The 24,384-nt window shown below is 48.6% G+C and overlaps 1 protein-coding gene across 1 annotated transcript in view; it reads left to right on the top strand.

Annotated features, from left to right (window-relative positions):
• The window catches only part of eif4g3a (eukaryotic translation initiation factor 4 gamma, 3a), a 48,454-nt gene that overhangs the window by 19,758 nt on the left and 4,312 nt on the right, over positions 1-24,384 (top strand). Inside the window, exons 6-28 of the mRNA XM_083669173.1 lie at positions 1,469-1,651; positions 2,019-2,130; positions 4,050-4,177; positions 5,072-5,209; positions 7,793-7,955; positions 8,209-9,108; positions 9,701-9,789; positions 10,183-10,540; positions 10,773-10,897; positions 12,418-12,567; positions 15,098-15,259; positions 15,954-16,151; positions 16,372-16,515; positions 16,832-17,068; positions 18,169-18,273; positions 18,373-18,517; positions 19,003-19,151; positions 21,763-21,853; positions 22,055-22,178; positions 22,314-22,531; positions 22,990-23,102; positions 23,261-23,433; positions 23,774-23,899. Coding sequence (XP_083525299.1) covers positions 1,469-1,651; positions 2,019-2,130; positions 4,050-4,177; positions 5,072-5,209; positions 7,793-7,955; positions 8,209-9,108; positions 9,701-9,789; positions 10,183-10,540; positions 10,773-10,897; positions 12,418-12,567; positions 15,098-15,259; positions 15,954-16,151; positions 16,372-16,515; positions 16,832-17,068; positions 18,169-18,273; positions 18,373-18,517; positions 19,003-19,151; positions 21,763-21,853; positions 22,055-22,178; positions 22,314-22,531; positions 22,990-23,102; positions 23,261-23,433; positions 23,774-23,899 — 4,331 coding nt within the window. The remainder of the gene's footprint in view (positions 1-1,468; positions 1,652-2,018; positions 2,131-4,049; positions 4,178-5,071; positions 5,210-7,792; positions 7,956-8,208; positions 9,109-9,700; positions 9,790-10,182; positions 10,541-10,772; positions 10,898-12,417; positions 12,568-15,097; positions 15,260-15,953; positions 16,152-16,371; positions 16,516-16,831; positions 17,069-18,168; positions 18,274-18,372; positions 18,518-19,002; positions 19,152-21,762; positions 21,854-22,054; positions 22,179-22,313; positions 22,532-22,989; positions 23,103-23,260; positions 23,434-23,773; positions 23,900-24,384) is intronic.

Raw genomic sequence — 24,384 nt, 5'->3', positions numbered from 1 at the left:
AACGTGGCGTGTGATTGAAGGCTGTGTTGTTGTTGAGGGGGGTAATGGAGGATACCAGGGTACAGGTACAAGGTGTTCTCATGTTGACTTTAGACATCATTTCGAGGTTAGTTTACTTGTCTAACCTGCTTGGCGCATTAAGACTTACAGTTACCATCCAGGAATATGGCTCAGTCTACTTTATGTTTGTTTAACATATTCCTTCGGCTTCCTTTGAGCTTCCGTCAAACCACAGACACACACACACGCACACACACATTCTGTTTACTTTATGAAAGGTTGTATGCCTCAGGATGCCAAGGCTTGAAGCTGAAGAATTCTGACTCATGCCCGGAGAGACAGACAGAACTTTTGAGTTCAGATGGTTTTCAGAAGGTGTGTGTGTGTGTGTGTGTGTGTGTGTGTGTGTGTGTGTGTGTGTGTGTGTGTGTGTGTGTGTGTGTGTGTGTGTGTGTGTGTGTGTGGGCGACGTGGGCCACAGCTGTTAGCAGTCTTAAATCTCACTCTGAACACATTGATTGCTGCGTAAAAATGTAATGATCCTCCCACATCCGCCTGGCAACACTGAACCCTCCATTGATTGTGACATTTAGTCCCTTGCCATCATCGTAACTCCTGCAATCACAAAAGCAGTTTTCCTGATCAGAGCCTCCTGGGGTGTTAATGACGGCCTCGTTGCCTCACAACAAACTCTGCCTCACCTGGTATGACTCAGACCAGAACACAACACAAGTCTAGATGGTACACGTTTGTTAGTCTGGGCTTTGGCTGGATTAGGTAGCACAAACATTCATGATTCCATCTTTGTTAAGAGTACAAGTAGTCTATAGCTGAACATGAATGTTGTGGACTGTGTTTTAGATGCCATTTGGTTGCGTGTGTCTGTGTGTGTGTCTGTGTGTGTGTTTAACTTCAGACGACTTGGGAGCGTGTTGATGATGGTTGACTGGGGAAGCATGCACCATGCTCTCTCTCAGCCCTGTTATGACAGAGGAAAGTCCAGAGAACTCTACATCTGAACTGAGGGCAGAGGAGAATATCTTTCTGAACTGAGGGCAGAGGAGAATATCTTTCTGAACTGAGGGCAGAGGGGAATATCTCCCTGGGCAGAGGAGAATATCTCTAAACTGGGACCAGAGGGGGAGGGGGGGGGAGGGGGGGTGCATGCTGGAGCGTGACGGAGTGAATGTGCCGTCCATCCGTCCAGCTCTTTGTTCCCCAGAGCGGGCTGGCCTGGGGCTGCAGCTCCCTCCCTTTCCTCTCTCTCTCTCTCTCTTTGAGCTCTTGACAACCAAGAGGATTGGTAACCTCCACAAAGTTGACATATCAAGAGAGAGAGAAAGTGCAGTTGTGGATATGCTCTTCCTTCGAGGGGATTTAGGCTCCTTCTCTCACTTGCAACATTTTCTCTTTCTTTCTTTCTACCTCTCTCTCTTTCTTTCTACCTCTCTCTCTTTCTCTCCTCCAGTTTTTCCAGAGGGCCCAGATGCAGACGGCACGGCCCACCCTCCCCACCAACACGCCCTCCTTGCGGCCCGGCTCCCAGAACCCCACAGCGGCCGTCTACCCCAACCCTAACCAGCATATCATGATGGCCATGGCCCCCATGCCCTTCCCCTCCCCGCAGACTGCCCAGTACTACATCCCCCAGGTGAGACTACTGGACGCCCAGGTGAGACTAATGAAATGTGTGTATAAAATGTAGAAATGAAATTTGATTCGATTTGAGCCGTGTCCTAATTCCTTTCAACACCCCTTTCCCCTGAATTGTGCACTTCTTGTGCACCACTATATGGATTTTAAAGGATAGGAGTGATTTTAAGCATGGGCTCTTAAATGCTTTTATAGCAATGTTACTATAGGGATGCAGTAGGACTTGTGCACACTTCAGAGGAAAGGTGGAGGGGTGGTTGAAGCCAGGCAGGGCTACAGTACACGTCCTCCAGGAGTGTCTTCCTCCCAGACACTGACTAACCCTGCACACTCCCTCCCTTCTCTCCTCTCTGGCCTGGCTGCAGTATCGCCACAGCACGCCGTACGTGGGCCCGCCCCAGCAGTACTCTGTACAGCCTCCCGGGACCGGAACCTTCTACCCCGGACCTGGACCCGGGGAGTACCCTGCTCAGTATGGTGAGACACACACGCACAGACAAACATGCACACATGCATAGACACGCATGCATACATACACACATGCATACATACATACACACGCACGCACAAACATGCACGCATGTATACATACAGTGGGGGAAATAATTATTTGATCCCCTGCTTATTTTGTTAGTTTGCCTGATTACAAAGAAATGAGCGGTCTATAATTTTTATGGTACTTTTATTTTAACAAATAGACACAGAATATCAACAAAAAAAGTCCAGAAAAACATATTATATAAAGTTATAAATTAATTTGCATTTGATCGAAGGAAATAAGTATTTGATCCCCAAGCAAAACATGACTTAGTACTTGGTGGAGAAACCCTTGTTGGCAAGCACAGAAGTCAGACGTTTCTTGTAGTTGGTCACCAGGTTTGCACACATCTCAGGAGGGATTTTGGTCCACTCCTCTTTACAGATCCTCTCCAAATCCTGAAGGTTTCAAGGCTTTTGCTTGGCAACTCGAAGCTTCAGCTCCCTCCACAAATTTTCTATAGGATTAAGGTCTGGAGACTAGCTAGGCCACTCCATGACCTTAGTGTGCTTATTCTTGAGCCACTCCTTTGTTGCCTTGGCCGTATGTTTTGGGTCATTGTCATGCTGGAAGACCCATCCACGACCCATCCTCAGTGCTCTGGCTGAGGGAAGGAGGTTCTCGTCCAAGATCTTACGGTACATGGCCCCGTCCATTGGCCCCTCAATGCAGTGAAGTCGTCCTGTACCCTTAGCAGAGAAACAACCCCAAAGCATAATGTTTCCACCTCCGTGTTTGACGGTGGGGATGGTGTTCTTGGGATTGTAGCATTCAGCATTTCTCTCCCTCCAAACACGAAGAGTCGAATTTATGCCAAAGAGTTCAATTTTGGTCTCATCTGACCACATCACCTTCTCCTAAGCCTTCTCTGAATCATTTAAGTGTTCATTGGCAAACTTCAGGTGGGCCTGTACATGTGCCTTCTTGAGCAGGGGGACCTTGCGGGCACTGCAGGATTTCAATCCGTTACGGTGTAGTGTGTTACCAATGGTTTTCTTGGTGACTGTGGTCCCAGCTGCCTTGATCATTACCAAGCTCCTCCCGTGTAGTTCTGGGCTGATCCCTCACCCTTCTCATGATCATCCTTACCCCACGAGGCGAGATCTTGCATGGAGCTCCAGGCCGAGGGCGATTGATGGTTATTTTGTATTTCTTCCATTTTCTAATAATTGCACCAACAGTCGTCTCCTTCTCACCAAGCTTCTTGCTGATGGTCTTGTAGCCCATTCCAGCCTTGTGCAGGTCTACAACTCTTACCCTGATGTCCTTTGAATGTTCTTTGGTCTTGCCCATGGTGGTGGAGAGGTTGGAATGGAAGAAATTGATTCTATTGACAGGTGTCTTTTATACCCATAACAAGCAGAGATTAGGAGTACTTTCTTAAAGTGACAGGAGTAATCTGTGTGCCTCATGGGCATATAACCGGTCTGTATGAGCCAGAATTCTTGCTGGTTTGTAGGGGATCAAATACTTATTTCCTTCGATCAAATGCAAATTAATTTATAACTTTATATAACGTGTTTTTTCTGGACTTCTTTGTTGATATTCTGTCTCTATTTGTTAAACTAAAAGTACCATAAAAATTATAGACCGCTCATTTCTTTGTAATCGGGCAAACTAACAAAATCAGCAGGGGATCAAATAATTATTTCCCCCACTGTACATACACACATGAATACACACACACACACACACACACACACACAGTTATTAGCCCTTCTCTGGCTCCCAATAGAACATTCAAATCATTTCAGAATCGTTCAGACCGTTTTTTTTTTTTTAGTTGTTTTTGTCTGTGTTGTCCAACTTGCATACCTGCTGTAACCGACCGTGTCCCCCCCCCCCCCCCCCCCCGCAGCTCTCTCCCACCACCCAGCTACAGCCGGAGCCCCCTACTACACAAGCCAGCCGGTGTACAACCCCTCACCCCCCATCATAGTGCCTACACCGCAGCAACCTCCACCAGCCAAGCGAGAGAAGAAGACAGTGAGTATCCTAGCACACTGACGTCTCCACATGATCCACAGACACACACACACACACACACACACACGTACATGTACATGTACACACATACACACACTCTTCTGCATGGTAACTCACAAACGTAGGTCATCTGTGGTCAGTTAACCAGCACCTCCAGATATTTCCACATGAATACTGAGGGAGCATACTGTAAGACAAAGTCATTCCTTATGTCCTTGATAAGAACCACATTTTGGATTATTGTAGTCCTTTTTAGTTTCATTTATAAACAGAGTCATTATTTTAGCAGTTGAGGTAAATGGGAGCTGACATGTTTGACTGTGGGGTCAAGGCTGGGAGGACAGGGTCGTTGAAGGAAGGAACGTCGGGTTTGAAGCCCTCACTGGCACTTGAATCTGGCTCTTCTATTCTCCTGCTGGAGCCTTTAATCCAGGGCCAACGTGAAAAGCGAGGTATTCAGAAATATGGTCCTGCTCCTGTGTGGATTTTCATCCAAACTGACTTCTCTCTCCAGAGCTGTCAGGGGAGCCTTTTTAAATACCTCCGTCTGCTGAAATGCTTGAGATGTCGTAAAAAGTCAAGTGTTAAGCCTGTTTCCTCTCTCCGTTTGCACCAGATGAGGAAGAGTGTCTGAACATTTCTGTTCTTACTGTTTCCCTTTTTTTAATATGCTGGTTTGCTGAAAGCGAGTGCGCACACACACATTTGCAAGCGCCCACTCACACATACACACGCACACATACACTCTCACGCACGCACATGACATACATACATACATACATACATACATACATACATACCTGTACACACACACACACACCACATAAATAGCTGGGGTAGGGCAGCTCTGGGAGTCTGGCGCTTTAGTGAGATCTCTCTGCTTTTGTGTCACTGTCCTCCCAGATCCGTATCCGTGACCCCAACCAGGGTGGCCGGGACATCACAGAGGAGATCATGTCAGGGGGGGGCACGGGGAGCAGGAATCCGACCCCCCCTGTTGGACAACCCTCCTCCACCCCCACCCCGCCACAGGTAAGGAGCCCTTCCTTCTCATGCAGCCTGCTTATTCCAGCAGACACAAACACACACACACACTTTCTTTTTCAAACAAGCACACGCACACACATTCTTTGCACACGCGCGCGCGCGCACACACACACACACACACACACACACACACACACACACACACTAGAGAGTGCCACTGGGCAGTTTATCTGATCCTCTTCGTGCCACTGGGCAGTTTATCTGATGATCTTGGTGCCTCTGCTCCCAGGCCGGCTGTCTAATGTGACTCCAGCTCAGGCTGCAGGGAGTCAGGGGCCAGGTGATTAGATCAGGCCTCTGGCACACAGCCAGAGAGAGTCAGAGTGCAGGGTGTCAGCCTTCAAACACACACACACACACACACACACACACCTGGGTGCGAACAGTAACACACTCACTTGTCCTGATGTATTAGTGTTGCTCTGCTAGCTGCTACATCAAAGCACCAGACAACCCTGGCTTTTATACCAAGGGGGACCTAAACACACTGACTTCCCTGAGCAAAGGCTTCAGATCTATGCTTAGATTATATATTGGTCATTATAGTGGGATCCGCATGTTCAAATACAAGGTTGGGGGTCACGTCTATCAAGGAAATCAACTGAAATTCCAATTCCAAATTTCCTCTATGCTCTACGAGGAACATTTTTTAATCGGAATTAGAATTTCAGTTCATGTCCTGAATTGACTGAATGGAAATGGCATTAACCCCAACCCAGGTTTCTGTTTCTCCCCCTTGGATGTGTCTTGTTTACCTGCCTGCCTGCCTGCCTGCCTGCCTGTCTCACTGTATCTCCCTCTCACCTCTGCCACAGTACATGTCTATGGAGTGGGGAGGTAGTCTAGTTTATGCTTTGTTTCCCCTCTATGCAGCATCCAGAAATATGATTATTTATCATCCATTCATTCTGTTATATGTTGAGTAGTAAAAAACATAATTATACTGAATCTATTCTTTGCGTAGTTGCTGTTTCGTGGAGGTACAGTAGCTAGCTGATGAGTCAGACATTCTCATTTGTTCATATTTACTGCATGAATTGCTGCATAAATTCTCACAGAGGCAATCGACCTCGGATGAAGCAACGCTCGGCCGTAGCGCTGAATGAATTGTAGGGCTTTATATTATGGTGCATTTAATTGCTCCTCGGAAACTTTGAGCTTCCCACCAAGTTTAGCATAGGACTTTACATAGGGCTCCCTATTGGCTCATTCTGAGATCGCTCCAAGAGGGAGTTCTCGGAATTCTCAGAGCTACACAAGTTGCTGAGTAAGAAATGTCCTAGTTAGTTTCCTAGTTCCAATGAGCAAATGAATGCAGCATTATAGTTATATACATAGTACTGTAGGCTTGTAGATTATACTTAGACATAGTACTGTAGGCTTGTAGATTATACTTAGACATAGTACTGTAGGCTTGTAGATTATAGTTATATACATAGTACTGTAGGCTTGTAGATTATACTTAGACATAGTACTGTAGGCTTGTAGATTATAGTTATATACATAGTACTGTAGGGTTGTAGATTATAGTTATATACATAGTACTGTTGGGTTGTAGATTATAGTTATATACATAGTACTGTAGGCTTGTAGATTATAGTTATATACATAGTACTGTAGGCTTGTAGATTATAGTTATATACATAGTACTGTAGGGTTGTAGATTATAGTTATATACATAGTACTGTACGGTTGTAGATTATAGTTGGACATAGTACTGTTGGGTTGTAGATTATAGTTATATACATAGTACTGTAGGGTTGTAGATTATAGTTATATACATAGTACTGTAGCCTTGTAGATTATAGTTATATACATAATACTGTAGGGTTGTAGATTATAGTTATATACATAGTACTGTAGCCTTGTAGATTATAGTTATATACATAGTACTGTAGCCTTGTAGATTATAGTTATATACATAATACTGTAGGGTTGTAGATTATAGTTGGACAGTACTGTAGGGTTGTAGATTATAGTTATATACATAGTACTGTACAGTTGTAGAATATAGTTATATACATAATACTGTCGGGTTGTAGATTATAGTTGGACAGTACTGTAGGGTTGTAGATTGTAGTTATAAATAGTCTGTTGAGTGAAAGCGTCTGTTATTGTTGTTGTTGTTGTGACACTTCCTCCCTCTCCTTTCCTCCGACGTTAACGGCGTGTCTTTCCTCTCTTTCTCTGTCTTCCTTGTTCTTTCTTTTTACACTCCCTCCTTCTTTTGCTAACCTCATGTGGCCCCTCTTCCCTGTCCCTCACTCCTTCACTGTCACTCTCTCTTTTGTTCTTCTTTTGCCTTCTCATCCCCTCCTTCATTCCGTCCTTTGCCCCCCCCCCCCCCCGTGTCGTCCTTGCCCTGCGTACCATACCCCACTGGTCTCCTTGTTTCTGCTTTATTCTCTGTTTGTGCTTATGTGTGTGTTTGTGTTTGTGTGTGTGTGTGCATCTCTGTGTGCCTGTGTCTGTCTGTCTGTCCGTCTGTCTTGTCTGTCTGTGTTTCCGTGTTGCTAGTTTTTATGGCCGCACCCTCATTATCCTCACATTTTCTACCTCAAATCACAGCAGCAGCAGCAAGCAGGCCGCAGCCAGACTCCAGAGCAGACCCAGGCCCAGACCCAGGCCCAGCCCCATCCAGCCTACAGCAGCCTGGAGCCCCCCCAGCCTCAGCAGCAGCCCCCCCAGCAGCAGCCCACGCCTGGGGCTGCAGACAGCAAGACAGGGCCAGGTCTGACCCCCCCACCCCCCTGTCCTCTACCCTCCACCCTCCTGTGTGACTAGACATCTATATGAGTCAATACTTTCTTCAGTGCCCTGAGGAAAAGAAAGGCTTATTTGAACTTCAATGTCAGAGTGACTCAGTAAAAAAACAATGACAGACGATGGTATCTTGTGTGTTTATTGACATGGTTAGGCTGTTGTCTCGGCTCCGTCCCTGACTTCCCTGCGTCATAACTCATATTTCCTGTCTGTCTCTCTAGATGAAAAGCCAAAGTTGGAGCCGCTGGTCCTGAAGTCTTCCTCTCCCGGGCCCTGTCATCCAGAACCTCCAGTGGAGAGGCGAGAGGCCAGTGCCCCTGTGACTGAGCCCTCTCCCCCCCTGGAACCAGAGCTTCCATCCCCTGCCCCTACACCAGTGGTGGTAGCCCCAGTCACTGTCCCTCTTCCATCTGTGGCCAGCCCCAGCCCCAGCCCCGTTCCAAGCCCCAGCCCCGTCCCAAGTCCCAGCCCTGTCCCCAGCCCCAGCCCAAGCCCCAGAGAGCAGCCTTTGGCCAGCGAGCCCGCTGCACCTCCCCCCTCCTCCTCCTCTCCAGTGGAGTTCTCCAAGCCCCTTTCCCCTCCTCCACAGACTCCAAACACAGATGCAGAGCCTCTTCCAGAAGCACCACGCAACTTGGCCGCTTCCCCAGCCCTGGCCCCAAAGGCTCTGAATGGCCTTGTAGACACTGGGGCTGAGCTGGACACCCCACCCCAGGCCCAGGAGAACTCTCCCCAGCCTCCATCATCACCCCAGCCCCAGGCCTCAGTTCAAGCCTCCAGAGACAGAGAAGACTCTATTGATGCCGCGGTGGTCCCTGAGGTGAAAGCAGAGATGACCCCGGTCCCCGCTGCCACAGCGCCTGTTGCACCTGTGGCTGTGGTGCCCGTCACTCTGTCTGCCAGCCCCGCCCCCGCCGGGCCGCCGCCTCCCCCTGGCCTTCCGCCACTAGTGCAGGCCACAGCGGAGCCCAGCGAGGCAGCCAAGGCCCCTAAGCCCTCAGACACTAAAGAGGCCCCCCTCAAAGCGGGGCCAGGGACGGGGCCAGAGGCGCTGGTCACAGCAGAGGGCAAGGCCCCAGAGCCTCAGCCACAGAGCCTCTCCAGGAAGAGTCCCACTACAGGTATGGATGGATGGACCCTTCGTCATGGCCGCACATATGTTGAATACATATTGGTGTCTCTTTTTTTTGGATAGAAATCTGAGAATTGCAGGAAATTAGGACATTGTTTTCAAAGTTGCTGTTATTCTGCAAGTAAATCTGGCTCATCCCTGGGCTTATTTGTCTTAGAATATGTATACATATTCAAAAGGTGTACATACTTATTTATTTTTTCATGTTTATTCACGTAACCTTTTATTTTCTCAGGGAACTCACATTGAGACCCATGTCACTTTTCTCAAATGCGCCCTGAACAAAAACAACTAAATACACTCCAATGAAAAATACACAAAACACTGCAGTGCAAATAAACAGTGTGGGGTAAAGACTTTCTGTTACAGAAGCTCCATTACAAAACAGGCACTAAACTCTGCTGAGCTCAGCACAGCGCTCTCACCCACAGCTGGAGGTCACGGTTACCCTGGGAGGAAGGTCACTGTTGAGTGCAGCTGATCGCACGCTCATTGGCTTTTGTCTTTGAGTAGGTATCATTTGTTGGGGTAAAGTATATAAAATATTTATGTCTGACTCATGGGTGTTGTTTTGTCTGCAGTCTGCCAGACGGCTCCCGCTGCACCAAAGACCTGGAAGATACCAAATGAAGGGAGTCCTCCGGGAGAGGCACCACAGAAGGAGAGAGAGGTACAACAAGGAGGATTGGGGGGGACAGGAGAAAAGGGATAAAAAAAAGGAGGAGAAAACGGGGAGGAGAGAGTGACGATGGAAACAGATAGAGAGGGAGGGAAAGGCATGATGTGGGCAATAGTTCAACTGGAAAATGTTTCCACATGTTCTGCGGTGGAACAGACATTAATACTGGAATGGTTGTTCTGGTCAAAGGACGTCGACTACGAGTTATCCATCATGATCACTGTTCCCTGCAGCCTCTATGTGAAAGCAGCTCTTTCCCTCTCTCACCCCCTGCCTTCCCCCCTCTATCTCACCCCTGCCTTCCCCCCTCTATCTCACCCCCTGCCTTCCCGCCTCTATCTCACCCCTGCCTCCCCCGTCTCATCCCCCTCGTCCTCCCCCCAGGAGGAGCCCAAGCCTGTGGAGGAGGCTGTTGGAGACCAGGCCCTGCAGCCGTCTCCCAGGAGCAGCAGCCCCCCAGCCTCAGCTTCAGCCCCAGCCTCAACTCTAGCCTCGGCCCCGGCCCCGGCCCCGGCCCTGGCCCTGGTCCCAGTCCCAGTCCCAGCCCCGGCCCCGTCTCCACCCCTGGAGGCTGAGGACCAGGACAAACCCCCGGCCCCTCCAGAGGAGAACGGCGAGGCTGAGCTGGAGCCCATGAGGAACGGGGCGGGCCACACCTCTGAGACAGAGAGCAGTGACAGCGGGGCCACCCCCGGAGACAAAGAGGGCTCCGCAGGGGCCACCCAGGACCTGCTCCAGGAAGGTAAGACCAGCCATGATGAGACCAGACTAGTTTCTTACATTACTGTGAAAGCCTTTGTGGAATTGTTTTTATGCACTGCTTTGAATTAATGCCTTAATTTAGGGTTAGGGTTCTATCATTCTGTACATAACCAGTTTTTCTCACCTCACCTCTCCCTTTTTCTCTCTGTCCCTATCTCCCTCTCTCTTTCTATCTCTCTCTCCCTCCATCCCTCTCTCCCTGAATGGTCTAGATCTGGCCGAGGCCAATGGGAAGCGTCAGTATAACCGGGACTTCCTGCTGGGCTTCCAGTTCACGCCCGCCTGCGTGCAGAAACCAGAGGGACTGCCTCAGATCAGTGACGTAGTGCTGGACAAGGTGTGTGTGAGTACAACTTGCGTGTACAACTAGGGACAAGGTGTGTATGGGTAACCTTACTGGGAGGGTGGTGCTGGGAAGAAGTGTGTGTGTGTGTGTGTGTGTGTTTACAACTAGGGACTAGGTGTGTGTGTGTGCGTGCGTGCTTGCCAGCTGTGAACTCAGGATTGTGTGTGTGGGTGGGCGGGTGCAACTAGGAACCAGCTGTGTACCAGCTTGTACATCTCGGGACCAGGTGTGTGTGTGTGGGAAACACTCCAGCCTACAGCCAGTGTGCAGACTAGGAGCCAGCCAGCCAGAGGAGTGAGGAAGGCCCTAAACCCACTGTCAATATGGCTCAGTCAATATTGAGCTCTAAAAATGGAGACGTGGAATATAGGAGCAATGGAAGTCGTCTTCTCTCTCTCTAAGAGGGGAACTTTGTTTGTGTGGAGCAAACTATTTCGTGAGTCTGCCTTATTCAGTCCCTCGAGTTTTGTCAATAAAAAGACCATTGTAGATAGATTTAACTCAGCCCCTCCAGAGTAATGAGTTTGTCCACACACACACACACACACACACACAGCCCTGGTGAAGCCCCTATAGCATATCGCCCACGGAGATCCTGTTTTGATTAAAATCACATTGCTATTACGTCACACTTGGCAGTGTCAGTGTTTCAACCTCCCAGAAAAGAGAACGAGACTGGCAACGATGCATGCACGATCCCAGGGAGTCATATTTTCTCTGAGAGAGAGAGGGACAGCTGAGAGTTGGAATAGTTCTCCTCTCCTCCCCCACAACGGTCTCTCTCTCTCTCTCCCTAGTCCTTGCCTTCTTCCACATCTGGTGCTGACTTCTCTCACGGCTCCAGTCCCCGCATTAGTTAAACACCAGGGGAGGCTGGTTGGAGGTAGAAATCGGAGGATGGGCTCATTGTAATGCATGGAATGAGGAATGGTATCAAACACACGTAGAATGGCATGCCTTATTCCATTCCATGCATTACAATGAGCCCGTCCTCCGATTTCTACCTCCGCCAGCCTCCGCTGTTCAACACTATTTATCAAACAGCCTCGCTGACACATACAACACCATACAGGGAACGTGTGTGTGATCTTGGACCTTGATTAAGGATCAGTCCCTTCTCTGTGGGGCTTTACAGACAACAGAACCATACTGTGCTGGCTCAGATATTTTTCTTTTCACATTGTCTTTTGCAGCACTGTTTTAGCAACTATGATGGATGAGTAACGAGGCTGGCTGGCCCCGCACAGCTCAGCTTGGTTCATCTCAGTTCAGCTCTGTAGTGTGCGTTAGGGTTTAGAGCACCAGTGGGTTAGACGGACTTAGATCCTAATGAGAGGGGAAGGGGGGATTGAGGTGGGGGCGGGTCCTCCCACTCGGCCTGTAGTAGAGGTTCACTGCTGTGTTCTCTCCTGAGAGGCCTCCTGTGGGAGAGAGCATCACTGCTCCCCCTGCTGGTCAGCTCATTGTTTCTCTGTCTCTCTTTCTCTCTCTCTCTCTCTCTCCCTCTGCAGATAAACCAAAACAAGCTGCCTGCGCGGGGGTCCGTGGACTCCAGGGTGATCTCTCGAGGTCCTGACTTCACCCCCGCCTTCGCTGACTTTGGCAGACAGTTGGCGGGAGGCCGCGGAGCTGCTGTGAGTCACGCACACATCCATGCTCATGTAATTATACATTTTTTATATCTTTCCTTTCTCTCTCTCTCTCTCTGTCTTCTGATGTAGTAGTAAATCAATTTAAAAAAAACATTCTTGGAGATAAATGAATGATGGTGAGTGGTGTGCTGTCTGTGTCTGTCCGTGAGAAGAAGTTATGTTCTTGTTGTCGCCCACATTTAAAAATGGCATAAGTTCTATCTGGACTGAGTGGTGAAGTCTGTCTCCAGACTGAGTAAGTTAATTTGATCTTGTTTAACTCAGTGTGTTGCTGGTAGTATTGCAGTGGCTATCCTGCCTGAAGCGCTGGAACCTAGTTTCTGTTGAAAACAATCTGCTTGATACCAATTGCTGTCAATTTCCAGTGGGAGGGGCTGAAACTTCTCTGCAAGGTATTTAAGTCCCTACTCAGCTTTGACTAGAACTAAATACATTTGGACTGAGTGGTGAAGTCTGTCAGGTCATTAACTGATCGTTAGGTGGGAGGGGCTGCAATCCTGCTAAGTCATCTGCAATTACAGAATCTGCACTTCTATCCTGACGGTCAAAGAGCGACAGCCTCCTGACACGAAGACAAAGGAGTCAATCTGTCCATCGAGGAAGGCCAAACTACAAAGTATTTCTATTCCATTTGATTATTCCTCCCTACCTTCTGTTGAATCCTTCTCCCTTCTATCCACTGATGCAGCCTCCTCCACCCTCCTGTCCACTCTTCCCTCATCCTTCGACTCTCTCTGTCCACAGACCCCAAGGCCAGCACGATCCTCTCCACGTGCTCCTTGGCTGTCTGAAACCCTGCAAGCTTGTAGAATAGGGCTCCGGGCAGCTGAGAGGAAATGGAGTAAAACCAACCTCCCTGATGACCTAAAACCTTATCTCTCTCTCCTCCTCAACAACACCTCCTCTGCATCAGCTGCTAAAGCTTCTTACTTCCATTCCAAAATTCAATCCTCTGCTTCTGACCCAAGGAAACTGTTCTCCACATGTCTCACTCCTCAACCCACCACCTTCCTCCTCCCTGTCTGCAGATGACTTTGTCACCTACTTTGAAAAGAAGGTTGATGACATTAGCAGCTCTTTCTCTCTACCTCTCGCCAACACTGCTACCACTCCCAAACCCACTGTGCTACATTCGGTCTTTGGTTTATCAGCTCTTTCCCCCCTCTCCCCTGATGGCCTCCTAAAACTGGTTACATCCAAGCGGGCAACCACCAGCCCTCTCGATCCTATCCCCTCCCCCTTTCTCCAATCCATTTCCAAAGACCTCCTTCCGTTCCTTACCACCATAATCAATTCCTCTCTATCCACAGGATCTGTCCCAGCTGCCTTGACCCGTCTGCTGTCCATAACTACAGACCAGTATCTCTTCTCTTCTTATCTAAAACCCTTGAACGTGCTGTCTCTAACCAACTGTCACTATCTCCTTCAGAACAACCTCCTTGACCCTCACCAATCTGGCTTTAAGGCTGGGCACTACTACTACTGAGACTGCTCTCCTTGTTGTCACGGAGGCCCTCCACTCTGCTCGAGCTTCCTCCCTCTCCTCTGTTCTCATTCTTCTGGACTTGTCTGCTGCATTTGACACAGTAAACCACCTGATCCTTCTCTCCACCCTCTCAGAACTGGGCATCTCTGCCTCTGCACTGGTTTGCATCCTACCTGGCCGATCGCTCTTACCAGGTGACGTGGAGAGGATCGCTGTCCTCTCCACGAGCCCTCACCACTGGGGTCCCCCAGGGCTCCGTCCTAGGGCCTTACTGTTCTCCCTCTATACCAAATCTCTTGGCTCGGTAATTTCCTCACATGGTTTCTCCTACCACTGTTACGCAGATGACACTCAACTCTTTCTCTCTTCCCCCCCCCCCCTCTGACTCACAGGTGGCAACACATGTCTCTGCGTGTCTTGCAGACATTTCTGCTTGGATATCAGCCTACCACCTCAAGCTCAACCTTAACAAGACTGAGCTGCTCTTCATCCCTGGGAAAGCTTACCCTCTCCAAGACTTCTCCATCACAGTAGAGAACTCTACTGTGACCTCCTCCCAGACAGCCAAGAATCTTGGGGTGATTCTTTCCAACCACTTGTCCTGTGCGGTGAACATCACAGCGACAGTACGCTCCTGTAGATTCTTTCTCTACAACATCAGAAGGATGCGTACATTCCTCACGAGAGAAGCAACACAACTCTTGGTTCAGACACTTATGATCTCCCGCCTTGACTACTGCAACGCACTCTTGGCCGGGCTCCCCGCCTCCGCCATCAGACCTCTGCAGCTCATCCAGAATGCTGCTGCCCATCTGGTGTTCAATCTCCCCAAATTCTCCCATGTCACCCCCCTCCTTCCCACCCTTCACTGGCTCCCGGTAGCAGCTCACCTCAGATTCAAGACCCTGGTGCTCGCCAACCGGGCGGCAAAGGGAACAGCCCCTCCCTACTTGCAAGCAATGGTCAGCCCCCAAACCCCTGCCCGATCACTCCGCTCTTCCGGGATGCCATGCAGATGTTGATGTGTTTGTCTCTCTTTTCTCTCTCTCTCAGATGATGAACATGGGGGGTGGTGCCCGGCGGCCCCCGCCCAGGAAGATCATCCTGAACGTGTCTGCCAACGACGAGGTTCAGCTGAAGAAGTCTGAGAACGCCTGGAAGCCTGGCATGAAGGTTCAGGGCCCCTCAGATGACCCAGAGGTGGTGAAAACACAGGTAGAGGGTCAGGGTGGGGACCACCTAGAATAGGCCTTTTTAACGCAAAGATCACTGAGTCGCAGTTGGTCCTGGTTTTCGTCCCAGCCTGGTGCTATCTCACCCGATTGAACTAATCAACAGGGTATTTCCAAACTTGTAATCTGGATCAGAGTGATCCAGATTTATTTGTTGCTATCCAGGATCAGATCGAGCTGGCTGATTTTTTCCCCCCGTTACGACTCCAAATCTTGCCAGATAGATCTGATCCTGGATAGCGGAAAAAAATAATCTGGATCATTCTGATCTAGATTAAAAGTTTTGAAATACCTGGGCCCTGATCTTCAAAACCGTGATTAGCTGAATGGGGTTGGTCATTGCTGAGCTGGAGCAACAGGCCTGTAACACTGCTGCTCTCTAGGACCAGGAGGGAGGATCACTGGCATGAATACACATACCACACTCAACCACATCAGGGCCTCCAGCCCTGTTTAGACTGTTTAATCATACACACACACGCACACACACACCTTTGTAAACCTAAATACAGACACACACCCTTGTAAACCTAAATACACACACACCCATTGTAAAATAGCTCTCGGGAGTAATTGTTACGACTCAAGTGTTTCCAGTCTTGAGTAGTTAATGGAGTGTGAGGGGAATGTTTCCCTCGCTAAAAGTTGTTGTTGTTGTTATTATTCCGGCCCCTCAGGAGCTGTTCCGGAAGGTTCGCAGTATCCTCAACAAACTGACGCCTCAGATGTTCAACCAGCTGATGAAGCAGGTGACGGACCTGACCATCGACACGGAGGAGCGCCTGAAGGGCGTCATCGACCTGGTCTTCGAGAAGGCCATCGACGAGCCCAGCTTCTCCGTGGCCTACGGGAACATGTGTCGCTGCCTGGCTACGGTACGTAGCTTATCACATTGGTTCTTCATTACATGTGGCTCCGTTGGTAAAGCACGGCGCTAGCAAATGCTAAGGTTGTGGGTTCGATTCCCACCGGGACCATATATACCAAACCCCCCCCCCCCCTTTCCAATGTTTTTCTACCCCTGACCCAATATGTATCTCACTCAACCTTTCTCAATGTCCCCTCAAACCAACATGTTGTTGTTTGGTGCTGCAGCTCAAAGTGCCCATGACAGACAAGCCTAGCACCACGGTCAACTTCCGCAAGCTGCTGCTCAATCGCTGCCAGAAGGAGTTTGAGAGAGACAAGGTGGACGACGTGGTGTTTGAGAGGAAACAGAAAGAGCTGGACTCTGCACAGGTGTGTACACCACACACACACACACATTATATTAATTGTTGGTAGTTTGTTAATGAATGTCATGCTTCTTTTGTGGCCCTTATGTACCACATGTGATTCTAACTATAAAACTATTACATTAGACTACTACATTAATGATAACCAGTACAGTACATTTTATAGTACAATGACCCATAGTACAATGGCCTAATGTGTTGTTGATCCGTCCTGGATCTGGCCCCAGAATCCGTGCAGAATAATTTCGCTTTCTGGTGCTGGGGTGTTAATCTGACAATGTTCTCTCCTGTCCTGTGTTGTCGCCATCTCTCTCCGCCAGTCTGGGGAGCGCGAGCGTCTTCAAGCAGAGCTGGAGGAGGCCAAGGACAAGGCCCGGCGACGTTCCATCGGCAACATCAAGTTCATCGGCGAGCTGTTCAAGCTCAAGATGCTGACGGAGGCCATCATGCACGACTGCGTGGTGAAGCTGCTGAAGAACCATGACCAGGAGTCTCTGGAGTGTCTCTGCAGGCTGTTCTCCACCATCGGCAAGGACCTGGACTTTGAGAAGGCCAAGGTGAGGCATGGGGGAGTCGGACAGGGGATGAGGGGGTGGGGTTGGTGTTGGTGTTGGTGTTGTGTGAGACATGGAGTCAAAATATGCTTCCCTTCGTCTGATATAGGGAGTCACGTCTTAGACAGGGTTTTTATGTGATGGGTTAGGCAAACGGCACAAACTTTTTTCACACTTGGTCACTTTACACACTACAGGGTCGACTGCAGCCACACCATGCTGGCTCAGATAGTTTCCCTTCACGTTGTCCCTTTCAGTAGTGTGAATTAGGGTTGTTTTCCTATGAAGTTAACCCAGGTAGCTTCATGGTTTGGTGGACTAGGCAACTGTGTGGGTGTGACAGTGTGGAGAGGGAGGGAATAGAAGAGTCCGACTGAAGACGTGCTGGTTGGAAATGTCTGTTTGGTGCTAGGACACTTTGTGTATAGTTTAAAGTTATAGTTTTACCTTTTCATGGGATTACTTATACAGACTGAATTAGACCTGGTAACATCCCTTTTCCTTCATTTCTGCCTATGTTGATTCTCTCTGTGTTTTGGACTTCCTGACTGAGTTGGGATTTTGATTTCACTAATGGATCGGGACATTATAGCTTATTGTTATTATTGTTTAAAAATAGATTTCAAATTTCCTTTTTATGTTGATCCATAGAGGGAGTAAATACAACTATTGATCTGTTCAAACTGCTTTGTTTTCATGACATCGCTGACCCCCTTTTTGATTGCTATTGGCCGTAAGCTCATTCTTAATTGAACTTTTATAATACCTTTAACCTACTGCTGTCCCCAGCTAAGGAAACGCACTCAAACCCCACCATATGCCATCCTATGTATTCCTCTTTATTCCTTATCGGTTAAACACTACAAAATCGTTTGTTATATCTTGCGCCCAAAAAGGCTCTGTTGAGTCTCTGGGGCAGGATAGCAACAGAACAACTCCTCTTCCAAGTCATAAAAGTGCACAATTGCTCAATTAGGTGTAATGAGAGGAAATGGCTGCGGCTTGCTGTCCGCTGGAGTGGCTCGTGGGAAGCTGAGAATGTTGTGTTCATGATTTGGCGATGACCCTTGACCCACGTTCTCTCTCTCCCTCTCGCATCCTAGCCGCGCATGGATCAGTATTTCAATCAGATGGAGAAAATCGTCAAGGAGCGGAAGACATCATCACGGATACGGTTTATGCTGCAGGACATAATAGACCTGCGATTGGTGAGTGTGTATGAGTGTATGCATGCGTGTGTGTGTACGCGTATGTATGTGTGCGTGCACGCGTCTTCTAACTGTCATCATGCTCTTGTCATGGTGCAGCATAACTGGGTGTCGAGGAGAGTGGACCAGGGCCCCAAGACCATCGAGCAGATCCACAAGGAGGCCAAGATCGAGGAGCAGGAGGAGCAGCGGAAGGTTCACCAGCAGCTGCTCAACAAGGACAGCAGCAGCAAGAGGAGACCAGGTCAGGCTCCAGCTCCGGCTCAGGCCCACGGGCTAAATCCTCTTTAAGGCTTAGAGCACAGCCAGCCAGCCAGGCAGGCAGGAAAGCAGGCATCCCCTCCATAGTCAGTCCCCATGCAGAGACACTACGGTGGCCCACAGGGGACAGAATGCCTCCCCCACTCACTCCCCATCTGTTGACTTGACCCACAGTATTCTCTGATATACTGGGGCATGAGAAGTCATGATGTCAATAACACATCTTATGCTCTGACAGGTTGTTTGACTGAAAGTGCAGAAGTTCTATCCTACATCTCCAAAGCACCAACTCTAGATAGATACTGCAAATTCTCTTGGGAATAACGTCTTTGGAATAACAGTCTATTTCTATTTCAAAATTTACATTACATAACATGTTTTGAATATATCTAAAAATCACCTGCAAATAACCAACTCTAAATGTGCATTTCCGTCCTGAACACCGTGTAATTCCCGTCCATGCCACAGAGCCCAGAGAACAGCAGCAGCAGAGAGATCAGCAGAGGGAGCAGCGGGAGCAGCAGAGGGTCCAGCAGAGAGAGGAGACCTGGAACACTGTGCCCATGACTAAGAACAGCAGAACCATCGACCCCACCAAGATCCCCAAGATCTCCAAGGTAAGTGAGAATCGAACCTACAACCTAAGCCGTGTTCTCCCAATTAAGCCACACAAGAACAGAATCGCTGCTTTTCGCCAGCAGTGACAGTGCATGCCATGGCTTACTAGCAGTCAGCTACCGATTAAAGCCTAGTGCTTTGAGCCTAGTGAACAAGCCTGTAAGGTGGAGAAGTTTGTAAGGTGGAGAACTATGGAGATAGCAACACATCAAATTCTCTGGTTTCCCAACAGGTTCTGATAACTTCAGCACTTCATGACAATTGTATTTGTAAGAAGCGCTATTCAAATCCATTCGATTGTATAGTTACAGCAAGTTCACTTTTTGGGGATTATGCTTGCCAACCACCAAGTTCACTAGCCAACTAAAGCACTTGGATGATAAGAATATCCCATCCTCGTTCTAAACCTCCCCGTTTGGCCCTCATAGGGACCGGGGGGGGTAGAGGAGGCTGAAAGGCCTGAGTTTTAAGCACTGAATGGGCCTGGAGTAAGCCCTGTTGAAGCCCGGGAGTGACTGTGGAAAAGCAATTGGCCTTGGCACGCACTGGCAAGCACTGGCACGCACCACGTAAGCCCCGCTGTGGAAAGCCGGCTATTGAGCCACACAGGACCACTCTGTTCAGTTAGTGACCAGCCTGAACAATCAAAGTGCACTCAATTATCATTGGAAAATCTTGATCTCCAGGGTCAGTTTGATTGTCTGAAGATGGCTGTGTCTTTTTAACGCCACCCGCGTCGCATCGAACTACCAGTGTGGCCAGACAGTGTTTCTCTGTTGACTAGGAGGCTAGCTCAGGACCTGCCTTCAAACATCTAACTCACTGCTTCTATTGGTTGTGTTACTCTGGAGGGTCCACTGAACAACCAATCAGACAATCCAAGTGTACTCCAGTGTCACTGAAAATATTGTCAGCAGATTCATCCGTTCTTGTGATATATTAAGATAAGAAGGCTTACCAATAACCTGCTGTTGTCATTGCATCATTGACAGTATTGATTGTTTGGGGTTGTTGAGAGGCAGTGTGTGTGTGTGGGGGGGGGGGTCCCAGTGGGAGGCAGTGTGTGTGTTGTGGTCCCAGTGAGGTTGTTTTCCCCCACTCTGACCTATGCTGAAACATGTGTATTGATCCTTAGTCGAGTTCAAGCAGCTGTAGAGGGATTTTGGTGGCGCCAGCCTTGATTTCAATATGTATAACTGTTTACAGTTGAATAAGCGTGGCAGACATCTTGAAGTCGAACCCTCACCATTTGTCAATTCCTTTGCAATTGTAATGTATTTCACACCTTGTCCTTTGTTGGGAATGATATTTAAGGAGAGGGACAGCAAGATATTCTTTGAGTTTTGGGTTAGGCCCATCACAGGCACCATTCTCCTATGTTGTCCTTGATGCATGTTGCATGTATGGTTAAAACTTAGTTATATGTTGCTTTGAAACTGTTAAATTTTGTTGATACTCTATTCTTATTTTCTGTTAATCTGTTTTATCACAGAGTTTACCATCAATGTCTGTTCACATGCATAGTTAGCAACACGTAGACTCCAGTTATCACATCAGGTATTTTACCATGTGTAAACTCCTCACGATTTATTGTAACTTATAAGCATGGTCATAGCATATGGGTATTCTTAATGGAATCTAGGATCCAATATGATCGACTGTCTATTACACAGGGATGAGTAAAGCATTGTCAGTCATTATTAATCATGAAATATCTTTTGGAGTCAGATCATTGGGAATAAATGTATGTCTTATGTTTGACCCGTCATCTATTCTTCAGTGTTTTGTTTTCATATTCTATACAGCTTGTGGAGAGTGATTACAGCTTTGTGTTTGTTCAAAGGCTCAGGAACGGTAATGAGTCCATTCTGAGTCAGTGTTTATAATTAGAGCACGGTTGAGTTTGGGAGGAAAGTCCCTTTCAAGCCTCTACAAGTTACGATGACATCACGTTGTGTTTCGTTGAAGTTCTTAAGTTTCGTTTTCCCCCAAACGGTGAACAACTGATCATGACGTCATTGATTAATAAGTACCAGTCACTTCGTGGATATGTCTTTGCAAATGCTTCGATATACTATCGTCCCCTATTCACAGTAAGTGTAAGCTGTAGAACTATAACGTCATTGACATTGTTTGCGAATGCACAGATTTTCTCAAGCTGTGTGCAGCAATGGAATTGGCACTGTACTGTTTATATATACACACACGGCACACAGCCTTGTCCTCATCTGATCCAGTTCAGTCATACATACTGTATCCACCACCTGCTGGGTAGATGAGGTACTACAAGCACACACAGCACAGCAGGGCTGGAGCAACACTCCTCCTGTTGGCGAAAAGCTGCTATTGCATGCGCACAAGTCTTGTCTGCGTATCACTAGGCCCTACCCCAGCCCTTCCCACATACATTCTGTTGAAGGCCTAGTGGGTTACATGATGTCATATCAAACGTTATTTGTACAGCACATTTCATACAGGGATGCAACACAGTGCGCTCTACAGGGAAAAACAAACAAAAACAGAGAGTGTTCATAATGATGTTTGTGTTGGAAGGTAAACTCTTGTTGAGGTGTGTGTGTTGGAAGGTAAACTTGTTCCTCTCCCCTGCAGCCTCAGATGGATGAGAAGATTCAGCTGGGGCCACGGGCTCAGTTCAACTGGATGAAGGGGAGCAGCGGGGGAGCCAAGGCCAGTGATTCGGGTGAGTACACACACACACACACTATCTGGCTGTTCATTGTTGTCCATCATATCAGCTCTTTTGGCTGCTGTAGTCCAGTCCAGTACAAGCATACATACACATACTACTAGGTGACACCACACACATGCTGACCCAGGGTCCAGATAGATCATGTCGTCCTAACGTCTGCTGCTCCGCGCTGTTCATTCTCTCCCCTACCAGAGCTGTCACGGTCCGGTGGTGGCAGCAGTCTGAACCGGTACTCTGCGCTCCAGTCCACTCCCTCCCAACCCGCCACCGCTCCAGCCCAGAACCCAGAGTACGACTCCAGGAGAACCCTGGGCAGGTAATGGAAACACGTTCAAATTATTGGAATTATTGATGGACTCTTGACGCTCTGATCATCTTGTTTTCATACCATAACATTCTAACGTGTGTGTGTGTGTGTGTGTGTGTGTGTGTGTGTGTGTGGCGCCTTCAGTCGCAGCACTACAGGGAGAGAGCGTAGCGAGAAGCCGCTGAGTTCTGCCCCATCCCGGCCTGGTTCCTTCAGCAGAGGGGGGAGCACCAAGGAGCTGCTGGATAGCCCGGCTGCTGAGGACCCCCGCAGGGACAGGGAGGGGTCCGAGACCCCCAGGAGACCCAGCGTCACCGAGGACAAGACTGAGTCTGCAGAACGCAGCAGAGCCAGGGAGCCTGGTGAGACACAGTATACACACACACACTCACACTCACTCTGGAAATCGTCGAATACACACACACACACACACACACTCTCAAACCCAGCAAATATATACACACACACACACACACTCTTGAAGAATACATGGACATGAATAGAAACACAACAGTGCACAGTGGAGATACCAACACAACCACACTCTCTCTCAGGACACGAGTACAAAGACATATCCAGTGTGTTGGAGCCACACTGTGTCTCTAACACACTTTCTCACACAAACTGAATGGAAAGCTATTGTGACACATTCACACTCACACTCACACTCACACACACACACAGACTGAATGGGAAGCTAAAGCTATTGTGACACATTCACATACACACAGACTGAATGGAAATCTGTTGTGACGCATACACAAAGCCCCCCACACACACAGTGGAGAGCTGTTGTGACAGTGGCCTCTGCCCCCTGCAGTGAAAGCGGAGCCTGCGGCCCACACTCCAGACAGACCAGCCCTCTCTGAGGAGGAGATGGAGAGGAAATCCAAGGCCATCATTGACGAGTTCTTGCACATCAACGATTCTAAGGTACGCCATCATACAATACAGCGGCAGTGTAAGAGCCTGTAAGGGCCCCTTCACACGCAATTTGTGCTTTCAGTGCAAAGATGTGAGATGAGATTCTACCTGATTGTCTGCTTGTGCAGAAATGTTGTATGCATTAACGTGTGTGTGTGTGTCTGCAGGAGGCAGTGCAGTGTGTGGACGAGATGGACCTGTCCTCCCAGCTCCACGTGTTTGTGCGCGTGGGGGTGGAGTCTACTCTGGAGCGGAGTCAGATCACACGGGACCACATGGGTCAGCTGCTCTACCAGCTGGTGCAGCAGGACATCCTGCCCAAGACCCAGTTCTACCAAGGGTGGGTCCGCCTGCCTGCCTGCCTGATCCCTGTATCTCTTCCTACCTTTCGCAGCCATCCTGGGCTTATCCTGGGTTATAGGATACCCCTTTCACACTGCTGAGCTGAGCTTAGCCTCTCTTAGTGCTGGAGAGTTGAAAGGATAATGTTAAAAGGAGATATCCATGCTAGCGGTTTTACACACTACAGGGGCTAACCGCACTGCAGGTACAGTCTGCAGGTACAGTGAGGTTAGCCCCTGTAGTGTGTGTGAAACCCCTCCTAGCATCTCTGTGCCTCACCATTTGAAGAAGAGCTCCTGCCTTGTGCTAACCGTGTGTGTGTGTGTGTGCGCCCCCAGGTTTGCGGAAACCCTGGAGCTGGCTGATGACATGGCCATAGACATTCCCCACATCTGGCTGTACCTGGCAGAGCTGCTCAGCCCTGTGCTGAAGGAGGGGGGCTTCTCTATGAGAGAGCTCTTTAGGTAACAACAACACCACACACACACACACACACACACACACACGTACGTATACACCTTAAACATGCTGAAGGAGAGGGGGGCTTCTCTATTAGAGAGCAACAACACCCCTATGGCCCCTGATAAACACACTACTTAGTCCATTTAATTATACCGTTCTCTTCTATTTAGTAAATAGACAGATTCCATCAAAAGTGTAAAGAGCTTCACAAAGCCTCTGAACTCCTCCTGAAATGACCTTTCACCCTGTGTGTTTAGTACTGTGCTTTTTGTGAAGTTTACCATCGCATCAACAGACATTATCGAAACCGATCATTCCACTTAAATTCATTTCCATCTCAAATAGTCTGCTGAAATGAGAGAAATATCCTGTAGGTCCATGTGTTGCCTCCTGTCCCGTAGCTAGTAAACTAGCTCTCCCCGCTGTGTCATTAAGCTGTGTTGACGTTGGCATCCCTTACCTCCATTCCGTGCTGTGGCTGCCTGCG

Source organism: Argentina silus (assembly GCF_951799395.1).
Source record: "Argentina silus genome assembly, chromosome: 4".
In the NCBI taxonomy this organism is placed as follows: domain Eukaryota; kingdom Metazoa; phylum Chordata; class Actinopteri; order Argentiniformes; family Argentinidae; genus Argentina; species Argentina silus.
The sequence above is the reverse complement of the archived record's forward strand: the minus strand, read 5'-3'. Positions and strand labels throughout refer to the sequence as shown.